Below are 12,051 nucleotides of genomic sequence, written 5' to 3' on the forward strand. Positions count from 1 at the left end.
TGTTCCCTCCTTGCCTGTCTGCAGCACATGCCAATATGCTGCCAGTTTCATTTCTACATTACCTCCAGAATCCGAGTCTTTGAATTCCCATTGTGAAAAGTCCTGTCAAGTCTCAATAAGATGTTGCATTGACTACTATAATCCCATGTAAAAGATTCCCATGGTCATCCTCTTGGATCCTATCCAAATTTCTAACACCATTTATTTCCAATTCCCGACTTCCTTTCAAGCCACACTAAGATTTCGTACCCTGACATTCCAGGCCTTCTAAAGTTTGGAAATTTCCACACCTATTTTCTTTCCCATGCTTTCATTGTTCTAACTCGTAATAGTTTTAACTTACATTTGTATCTCTCTTTCCTTCAGTCACCTCCTCTTCTTTTCATGTTTCTCCTCTTTAAATTCATTCCTAAGAAACAAGTTCGAAGGGCTAAAACCTCTACTTTCACCTTGTAAGATCAGTTCATAGTCATTAAAAAAATCAACAGACAAGGAATGTGTCTGTCCCCATTATTGATGCTATCTCTGTTCAGGTAACAAACAAAATATTTTGTATTGGTTATAAGACAATGTATTTGAACTATATCTCACCCTTAATATATGTTTGTTATTAATTCTATTGATATTTATCATTACAATATTGATCACAGTTACTTTATTTACTCTTCACGTAGATATACAATTTTATACATAGCTACAGGATTTTTGTTATAATTCAGGCCTAATTATCATTAAAGCATTATCCATATATTTCACCTACAACGGAAGAAGGCCATGACATGCTGACACGGATATTCAATATTGTATGGCAATAAGTACACTGTCCCGAACCTTACATCACTCACAAGTTGTAGTACTCTTTATCTTTGTTGTCCTCATAATATACAACTAATGTAGATTATATTGTTCTGCACTATTGTTTAACTATGTAGAATTAAAAAGTGAAAAACCTTGTGAAAAAGATTACAAACTGTAACAGTAAGACATATTTAGAAGAATGTTTCTGTTTTAGTACTAAATTACCATGCTGACAAGTGTTACTACTTTTATGTTTTCAGATCTGTAGATGAAGACAGAAAAATAGAGTACAAAGCTGCTGTCAAAATCCAGAGCTGGTTTCGAGGATGCGAAGTCCGAGCCTATCTGAGGTGAGTACATTAAGCCTATTTTAATCTGTATTTTAATCTGTATTTCAATCTTGATTTTTTCCCCAAGTTTCTCGTGGTACTATTTGATTTTAATAAAATGGGAGCATTTGGAAAAAAAAATAATCTGTTATGCTGCTTTTAAATAGAATGAAATACATGCTATGCCACTGTAAGAAATAGTAATTTTTGATTTTCAGAACTGCATACAAGCAAAATGGCATGATGCTAATAAATAGCATGGAAATAATCCATCTTCAGGATAGATACCCAGTATTGTTTAAGAAATCTTGGCATGACTGGAAAAAAAAAAGATGTCCCTCAAATATGCTGTTTGCAGAGACTTATCTTATCTGTGTTATTGTGGCCACTACAGAAAAATTGCCTAGTGAGTGTGTGGTAACTGGACTTTTATTGTAGAAAATTAAGTTCTACTGCTGGATTTGACCAGATCATTTAAAAAAAAATCTTTCTTTACGTCATTTTCTCAGTTTATCAAACAGTCATCATGTACCATTACTTTGTTCCGTAATTGAAAATTCTATAATTCTGCTGTATTGACATTGATACAGATTTTTTGGAAACACTATGGTTGGTCCCTTCTCCCAGGAGGCCCTCCTCCATTTTTAACGATCATAAGGCCAACTGGCCAACCTCATGTGCTCAAATTTCTCTGTCTTCATAAAAATTAAGGCTGTGAGGGAGAGGGATTGTTACATTTTCTAGGTTGATCTCTTGCCTGTTGCAAGTCATTATCTATCATCCAGACATACTGTATCAAACCTAAATGATTATTAGGTTAAATAACATTAATCATTTAATGGCTAATATTTCCCTCCTGAAAAGATAGGCTACAGCAATAATGTGCACTTGTTAAAAAAAATACTGGTAATTTTTTTTCCCTTGCTGGTTCAAGTGTGTTGTCACGGGATGCAGCCATCACATGCAAGTGTTCAAAAACAAACATAGTATTTCAGCCCTTTAAGGAATATCAGCTATGCCATCATTGTCAAAAGCCCCTACAAATACAGAAGATTTGTTAGTGCCCCTCTGTTTCCAGCACATGAGTAACAACAGCATGCTGCAGAAGAAAGTGAAAATCCAAGTGTCTTTGCCAATCTTTCTGTAGGAAGATGCTCTTCCAAGCACACATTTGTATTTAGTAATGACCAATGTAAGAAGAACAATGTAACTGTAATGAGCATGTAAGAAGAACTAAATCAGCTAAGTGTAGAAGAGGATTTTCTTTGCAACTGTATATAGAACGATCCTGCTCAGTGTCCTCTTTCCAAAGATGGATGTGGTATCTGACTTAGGAGTACATACTTAATATAACCAGTTGTCAGTGTTCTCAATTACCCTCTCATTTAGGTCATTTGAATTACCTGCTGGAAAAGACTGCCTCTACTTTGTGACTCCAGCTGTGCTGCAAGGCTTCTAAATTTGATGTCCATAGTTAGGTGCTATGAACGTTCTCCTATATAGCTTCTTCTAGGCAGTCCCAAAGTAATGATTGCATTATTTTCTGCAAAACTGATGTGAGACATTTATTGGTGTGAGACATCAGTTATGGAATTTTTAGAAGCATAATAATGTATATATAATAAGGATAGAGAAAAGATTTACTTACAATTAAGCTAGGTGTAATTTTCTAACAGCAAAAAAGTAGTCTAAAAATTCCAGATATCTGTGGGTTTTGTCAAATATTTAAAAACTGTAAAGTTATGAGAATGTTGTATGTGACTGAAAAAAAACCTGAACTGGTCAGATATGTTGGTTAAAACCATCCATGAAAATACAATCATCTATTGTGCAAATTACATTTGTAAGGCTATTTCATTAAACTTTTGTAATGATAACTGAAATAGTACACAGGTAAGTTTGCAGTAACCCATTTTTTTCCAAAAGCAAAATATGTGCATATGTATAGATATATGTATATATTTGTTTATAAGTGCGTATGTGTGTGCATATGTATGTATGCATCCATGTACATGTATAAAGTATGTTTGCAGTGGCCATCTGTTTGGAATAAGCATGGATAATACACTATACATTATTTTTAACATTAGGAAAAAATAAACTTATATTGTAAAGTCTCAAAATAGTCATTATTTTGTTAATATATTTCATTTTAGATATCTGAACAAAATGGTGATTTTTATACAGAAGTGGTGGAGAGGTTATCGAAGCAGAAGAAACTTCAGAAAAATGGTGGAGGTAGCAAATTAGTTTTCAAAATTTTGTTTGGTTATTTATAGAATATGTATGAAGTAATTCATTCACTTGTCTTGAAATTAAAAAGCTGAAACTTGATCCTTTATGCACACAGACATGTACTTAACTTTACTATCATGAAAAGCACCATTAATTTCAGTAAGCCTACTCATAACGGCCAAGCTAGGTCAGTGTTTAAATGTTTGTAGCTCTAGAGTACTAGTCCCCAAACCAGCAATGAGATCTGCTCAGGCAGAAGCCTGCTTGCATGATGCTAATCGCAGGATTGGAGCTTTTCAAGATGCCTTTTTTTCTAGCAGAACTTTTAATTCTGAAAATAAAATAAGCCAATGTGCCTACACATTGCTGTTCTATGTTTTAGTGGTTAAAATTTCTTACTTAATGAAGCTTGAAGTATTTCAGGTTTTTCCCTTAAGGCACACAGCAGATCAATATAATTCCCTTGATGGACTTGAAGATAGCAAAAATGTATGACAGCACACAAGCTAAAACCTCTGTTAACAGGTTTAGGAGATTAAGAAGAAACTAATTTGTCTTTAACATAAAACAATTAAGTTTTTAATATGCAGTTTACTTCATTATTTTACCAATCTACGTTAATATTTTACAATAGTTTTAAACTTGTTTGTCATTTATTCTTGATTAATTTTGTTAAATTGATATGTTTCAGTCAAAACAAGCAAGTCAAGAAAAAGGAAAAAAAATGAGCTATAAAAACTCATGTATTACAGGCTAAAGTCCATACCTCCTACTAAACTATGTTTTCAAGTTGCAGGACTTGCATGCCTGAAAGCTTCTCTTTTTTTTCCCCCAAGTCTATCAGTAAACTAGTTAAAGATTTTATCTCTTCCAATTTACCTGGCTTAACTAATAAATTATGAGTCATCCTTTCAGGTTATGATTTTCAATCTATCTTCTAAAACACTGATTTTTGAATACAGGGCGGGTAGCTACATGGCTGGATTGGGTTCTGCTTTAAAAAAAGTGGGACTTCAGTTTGAATGTTGTCCCTGAGTTTAGGGAAGATTTGTTTAATCTAGAAAAGCTTCTGTAGAAGGAGAGAGACAAGACAATGTTAATGTACGTTAAAATTTGTTAATTGAAAGAAAGGTTCCATGCAGCAACTGAGCAAAGGGAAGGAACAAATCAGCTTCCTGTGAAACATTAACACATACTGCCAAAAGAACTCCCTCTACTGCAGGTTTTAAGAGGAGGATAGACAAATGCCTATGGATGGCTTAGATATGCCTCAGGTGATATTTTAGGTGAAGTCATCTCACGACACCCCTCAAGTGCTACATTTTTTCACAGTTAAAACATTCTAGAGTGGTGAATTTCACTTGAGAAAGAAGGTGATTTACATGTTTCTGTGTTTTTCAAGACGAGAATAAGAACCATGTCAGTTTTTGGCATCTGATCATTAGGTCTTTAAGAGCGCTTAAGCAGGACAAAGGTCTGATGGTGGCCATCTTACATATTTTTCAATCCCTCAAAATCGTAAGTAGCTATTTTTTGGCCACTCCATGTTCAAATGCTAGTTTCTTTGTTGATAGTAATCAGTTTCCTATTTTAAACAGAATTATGTCACCTCAGCAACTTATTTTTTATATATAAAGGTTGTAAAAACAGTGATGCCCAGATAAGATACAAAATGAACACATCATCACTGTGTCTACTGTCCATTGCACAGTTCTGAGTGGTGCCCTATAGGTGAGACGGCAAGATAATTCTTCCCAGAGAGCCAGCCTGCAAAGGCATTTGGAATTGGTGCCCAGTGATAGGATGAGAGCAGTGGCCTCAAACTGAAATACAGGAAATTCCACTCAAAGACAAGAAAGAACTTTTTTTACTGTGAGAGTAATCAAATACTGGAATGGGTTGCCGAGAGAGTACAAACTGTTCTTGCAGAGTTTCCATCCTTGGAGATATTCAAAACCCAACTGAATGAGGCCCTGCACAACTTGCTCTGATTGACCCTGCTTTGAGCAATGTTTTGGAGCTCCAGGGGTCCCTGCCAACCTCAATTGTTCTATGTATCTATGAAATTGGACATCTTTTACCTCATTTCTTTATTCCATCTTTCTTCTTTTGCCTTCTCTTCTTAAAACACGGTCTGCTAGTTACATTTTAATAGAGTACTTCAGATTAGCAGAGATTTCCTTTAATAACCAAGCTGAGATAGCTAGCATCATAAAACCCCCCAAGCTTTCCATTCTTGAAATATATTTCTGAAAATAAAAAAAAAAAAAAAAGAAAACTTTAACCAATAAAGTTTGGTTCATATGTAGTTCTTCAAACAGACATAACTGACAAGCCTTTGCCAAATCTGAAGTCTGCTGAATAATGTAGGACAAAAAATTGCACAAGCCCACACTTAATACACATATTCTAAATCAGACCATGAATTCACCCAGTTTCTGGATTCCAGTACTTATCCAATATTAGTCAGGAGTCTAGAGAAACAGAATCTCATCAGCAAGCTTATGAATGGTACAGCAATCAGCACAGAAAACCACCTTTCCCCCTCAAATACTTCATTTTGTGCTTGCCGTCTCTTTGATTGGAGAGGTCGAAATAGGACAGCTTGATTGGAAGCTAACCTGAAAGCCATACAAGTAGCAGATGAAAAGGCACCTTTTTTCTCCCTTTAGACCTCTATGTTCAGTATTGTACATTTTGGGATGGATTTAAATATAAATTTCAAGTTCATTCCCTATATTTACGGTCATACTATCTTTACTCTATTAATGGCTGAATTTGGAATATTTTTTAAAAAACCAAAAATCTTCTTAGTAGGTTAACACAACTTTTAGGTTAAAGGATCAGTTAATGTTTGCATTGAACTCATGCTAATAACTATTGTAATGACTCCTGATTATGAAACACAATGATACATTTGACATGATAGTTCCTTAAATACACTGGTCACTTTAAAATTTGTCCACTGATAATGATTGGATTGGTATCTGCTGCCAGCAAACAAGGCAAAGCATATGCACGAAATACCCATGATTACTTGATAATAAATCATTTTAATGATTATATTCAAAATTGTGAAATGTAAGTGGTACTGATGCGGAAAATAACAAAGGCAGAGGCTCATCAGATTGAGTGTCCATATGTGCACCACTACTAGTATTTAATTTCTTACTCCTCTAGTGCCTCTTCCTTTGATTGTTAAAATACATTAAGTTAAAAAAAAACTATTGATGATGTTTACATTACTGAAGTTATGTGCCTTTCTATATTCTACATACAGGTGCTTTGCTATAAACCTTTGTTTCCCACTATTAATCTCAAGCTAAAATTAAGAACTGCACTCCTATAATTTTAATAACTTAGTTACATTGGTTGTACTGGATTCTAAAAGCCTTGCATAACCTGCAGGAAAGTATGTTTTTTAAAGCCAGGCAAACATGAGAACATGAATCGAACTGTAGATCACTGTTTCTTTTTACAGTATTTCTTAAAGTCAAGAAATCACTTATTAAAGCAAAGGGAATTGTAACATTTCTTTGTTACATGAAGTTGGCATGCATGATAGCCATAGTTTCAGCTCATTTTGGAAGGAGATGCAGTTGAAAAAAGTGAGTATTTTATGCGATGTAGTTCGGCACCACCCTAAATAGTTTAGCTTCAACTCAGTAACTAGTTTTAAATAGTCCCAGTCCAACAGGAATTAGGCAAATGCGTAATTGCTCTTAAAAAAAAAAAAAAAAGCGCCTGTTCCCAGCTTAGACCATATGTTTGTTCCTTCTCTCAATCTAGGCGCAATCAAATTTCTGGTTCTCCTTTGAATTTGTCACTTTGTATTGACTGTTTAAAGAACAAGGAAATACCACTCAGGATCAGATTACATTCGTAGGTGATCTTCAAACAAAGTTTTAAGCAGGAAAGGATCAAGTAGTGCAATAGTTTATACACAAAAGGCTTCAAATATATTTTTGAATCATAGACTTAAAGTAAAGTAGTAGGGAGACCTGTATATTAACAGCAGAGACAGATACAAAGACATCATGGTTCAGAAGTGGAGGTGGTCCATGTGAGTGAGGTGGCAAGACAATTCTTCCCAGAGAGTCAACCTTGCAGTGTCACCTTGGAATTGGCACCCAATGAAAGAATGAGAGGCAATGCAATGTACACAAGCTGAAATGCAGGAAATTCCACTTAGGTATAAGAAAAGAATAGAAAAGAATCTTCTGGACAAGAAGGCCACAGTTCAGGAAAAAAATCTTGTGTTTACTAGGAAAGCACATAAATATGGACTTGGGTTGAAGCACTGAATTATGGCTATGCTTTTGTGAATAGGGATGGACACATTCTCTGTCACTTGTAATAGCAGAACTAGTACATATTATTCTAATTAGGATTAGAAGATAGAGGGCAAATCCATTTCAAAAGAACCTCGATGGTGACATAGGCTTTGGCTTTTGGTACAAGGATAAGGTTGTAAGACAGTTATATGAGCAATTCTGCATTTGGCAGACTTGTGATTTAGAACAACATTGGGCAAAAGCAAGAATGTATAACTTCCTTTTTATCGTGAGTGATCTTGTTAAGTAGTGGTAAGGTAAGGCCTGGATTTCTCACACCTAAGTGAGGTACGCAAGTTAGGACCCTAATTACCGATGACTATTTCTGTAAATAGTAGACAGATGCAATTGCAGAGCTCTTCAATACTTTGCCAAACTCAGAAGGAAAGTGATCCCACTGCCTTTCAGTATTGATGATATAAAGAACATAATGATGCTAGGTCTCCCATTTAGGTTTTTCAGTGAAATGGGATGGATTTTGACTGAAGTGCTCACAGCTTTCAAATATAAGATGAATAAACAAAAAGGTGTGAGATTCTTTAGTTTAATCATTGGTGGACTGAAATCTAATGATTGCTTTTAAGCTTAGGAATTTCAATTAAAAAGGTACTTTATCTATCTGGTGTGCACCAACTCTTACATTCCCTTCCGAAGAAAGAAAAGATGAGCTGCAAAGCAAAATTGTATCAATTTAGTCGATCACTTTTGGAATATACTTTATTCCATTATTTCATTCCAATATTAGCGATCTACAGTTAATATGGCTCAGAAAACATTTATGAAGACAAAAAGGGAGAGTGTCTCCACTATTTATTCTAATTCATACCTTTGGGATGGAGATTCCCTCAAATATATATATGTATACATACATCTGTGTATATGTCTACACATATATGTGAAATTTTTTTCAAATTCAGTGGTCCTGCTTTTTTCTTTCATATAAGAAATAACTTTTCTACTGTTTCCATTATTAGTACATTGGTATGATATTAAAGTGAGCATTTAAAATGCACTTTAATTAAACTGCAGGAATTATGCCTTGCTTAATGTAATGAAGAAAGAGAATTTAAAATGAAGTAGCATCATTGTGTTCATTTGTAAATAACATATTGCAGCCAACTGTTTCTTAATTGCCCAGACTGTTGATAAATAATCCAGTCCTGCTGCTCTCCACAGACAATTTGCTTTGGATCAGACTAGGCAATTCAAATAACACTAATTACAGTGAAACCCTTTTATAGTGAATTCCTGTTTGCCATGGGGGAGAAAATCACTATATCAGGGGAAAGCACTTTTGCCTTTGATTTGTGTCTAAAACATGAGAAACACATAAAAGCTGCATGTTGTGCTAAATAAAGGACATACTCTTGCATTCAAAGTACTTATATTTTACTTTTTATGATACAATTGTGAATTATGTTCATTTTGCATTTGTAATTAGAGGGCGGAACAGATGTGAAAGCTTAGTTTAAAGTGATGTATCCATTAAAATAACCTATGCTGCCAAGTGATTGCTTAGTATAATAGGGGATTTGTTCTCTATGAGATGAATTCTACTTTATTGGAAGGAAACCAGGACTTCAGGAAATGTTTTCTATATCAAGGGATTCACTGTAACATGGTATCATTGTATTTATGATTTTATGATGTTAAAATGAATATTAAATGAAACAAAATTCCCAAGGATTACTCGGGAGGCAGCTAAGTACATAACATTTAGTACAGATGGTTGGAAGGCACAATTTTGCTCCATCACTGCATCCGTATCCTTGAACGATTTCGACTGAAGACAGCATTTCTTTGAATTTTTCATTAAACCAGACGTCTTGAAATATGAATTCCTTTTATGTTTCTGTGAGTTTTGGCTAAAAGAACCCCAGTGAATAAATCATACAATACTACTTGTCACCAGCACTTGTGAATATTTCTGCTTTGTTATTCTACTCTCAGTAGAGCACCATTGATTATCAAACTCAGCGGAGAGCATTTTATGATCATATATCTCCATTAGCTTCTAGTTTGACTACCATAGATTTTTCTGGTTAAGCCTGCATTATGTATTAGGAAGCCTATCTCTTCAATACAAAGTTTGATTTTATTCTCTCTAAGCCTAGAACTCTTATTATGTATTATGTATAAAGATTCTTATCTTTTATATGTAAAAATAGGAGCACTGTCTTTGTGTAACTAAAATATATGCCATCTTTTTTTTCCTTGATTCACAGACAGCATATTTTATTATGAAGATGAATTTCTACAATGAAATGGCTGTCAGGGTAAATATTTCTTCACTTGTTAAACAAATGAAAAGTCAATTGTGCTCCAAATTTGCTTTTAATAAAATGAGCAAACCAGAATAATATACACTTGATTGATATGCTGATGGCAACAGTGGGAAATAGTACATAGTTAAAAATTAAAGTTACACTCAGTAGTCTGGGTTGTATTTGAAAACTGTAGCTGAATTTAAGACATCTGCATGCATCTTGCCCCATTTAAATGTTCATTGTACCTTACCATATAAGATACTGATAAAAGCCCCAAACATTCTATCTACAAGTATTCTTACAAATGTAGACATATATTTACAATTCTGACAAACTATAGGGCTTTTACGTTTGTTGATGTGGCTGTGCTTTTTCTTTTGTTAGTACATGACATTTGGCGTATTCAATCTCAAAAGTGTTACTCAGAGAGCACAGGACAATTTCATTGCCTAAACGTAGAGGTGGAACTGCACTGATCTCATTGATGATATTATGAGTGAATATTGCCAGATGAAGAAAAGTATAAACAATCCTTGAACTTTAATAAATATACAGCAAATTAAGTTTGTTATGGGGAAAATGGCAAAATATATTTAATTAGAAATTGGTGGTTTTTTCCTGAAGTTTGGAACTGCACTTAAACAAATATGTAAAACAAAGACAGGATGGACATGAGATAATTCTCGGTATGAGGGACTTTTGGAGAGGGCTTTTTAGAGGAGGACTTCTTACAAGGGCATATAGTCATAGGACAAGGAGTAATGGCTTTAAACTGGAAGAGGGAAGATTTAGACTAGATATAAGGAAGAAATTCTTCACTATGAGGGTGGTGAAGCACTGGAACAGATTGTACACAAAAGTTGTGGATGCCTGATCCCTGGAAGTGTTCAAGATCAGGTTGGATGGTGCTTTGAGCAACCTGGTCTAGTGGAAGGCGTCCCTGCCCACGGCAGGAGGGTTGGAACTAGATGATCTTTAAGGTCCATTCCAACCCAAACCATTCTGTGATTCTATGAAATCTTTTTATCTTACTTAATTATTTTATTTTGTTGAATGAATCTGCTTTACTTTCGAGGCTGATGTCATTTTAGGCAAGGCATCTTACCTTTGGAATTGTACCGAATGTGGGAATGTGGTGGGGATGGAGATTAACCAAAGGAAACTCCTGTAAAGTAGGAAGATTCTTAGAATGGATTTTAATTTATTTTGTGGCCTTTCTGGTTCTAGAATCACTCAGACTCAAGAGGTGTGTTCCCATCAGGTTTTTGGCTTACTGCTGGTTGCCTCAAAGGAACAAAATAGAATCTTACATTTGGACCATGTTAAAGAGCGGAAGGTGTTTAACAGCAGTCTAACTCCTCAGAAATACACTTTCTTGTTGTTTTAGTTTATTCCGTAGTTAGCTAGTTTGAAAGTATTCCACAGTGGATAAATGCTGTATACTCATGCAGCTGAAATCAGTGAGAAAACGCAAGATGCAAGTCAGCTTTTACAAGTTGGCTGTGTACTTTTAGAAGGCGTTTGAAGACCAAATTTCAGAGGTAATTATGTATTCTAGTCAAATAGAGTTTTGCATTTGGTCTTTCATTTTTAAAAGAAATTGAATGTGTCCCCATTCATTTGTAATGGAAATATAATGTTGAATCATTAGGTGATATAAATCTTCAAAGTACCATTTTTTCAGTCATGTCCTTTTCTTTAATGGAAATTTAAATCAGTTGAAAACAATAGAACAGATCTTTATTTAGTTGCAAATGTCAGAATCCGATTCTCCTCTATCTAAATCTTGTGCAGCCATATCTGCAAAGCAGATTTAAAATGCTACCATTCTGAAACACTGAATGTTTTTATTTCGCTGTCATCTGTTTTTTGAAGAAGTAACCAAGGTCCAGGATAATAGAGAATAAGGCCTGTTGAGTTTCTGCACAGAAGATGTGTGGCCAGACTTTAAGTTTCCTAAGCCAACAGCGCCTCATGTTCACACATTGTGAGCTTGGTTCATGAATAATATACTTCAGTGTTCTGAAAATATAACTTTGTATGTTTTTCTGTTTAACCACTTAGTTTTGCCTCATAGTATTATTAAAA

General features: G+C 34.6%; 1 protein-coding gene across 1 annotated transcript in view; it reads left to right on the forward strand.

Moving 5' to 3' along the window:
• Positions 1-1,012: 1,012 nt before the first annotated feature.
• LOC104168825 (spermatogenesis-associated protein 17-like) overlaps positions 1,013-12,051 on the forward strand; it is a gene marked incomplete at its 5' end in the record, with an annotated part of 32,920 nt that continues 21,881 nt past the window's right edge. Inside the window, 3 exons of the mRNA XM_009709917.1 lie at positions 1,013-1,148; positions 3,284-3,365; positions 9,922-9,972. Of these exons, the coding sequence (XP_009708219.1) occupies positions 1,013-1,148; positions 3,284-3,365; positions 9,922-9,972 (269 nt within the window). The remainder of the gene's footprint in view (positions 1,149-3,283; positions 3,366-9,921; positions 9,973-12,051) is intronic.

This window comes from Cariama cristata, unplaced genomic scaffold, assembly GCF_000690535.1.
Source record: "Cariama cristata isolate BGI_N322 unplaced genomic scaffold, ASM69053v1 scaffold810, whole genome shotgun sequence".
Lineage (NCBI taxonomy): Eukaryota > Metazoa > Chordata > Aves > Cariamiformes > Cariamidae > Cariama > Cariama cristata.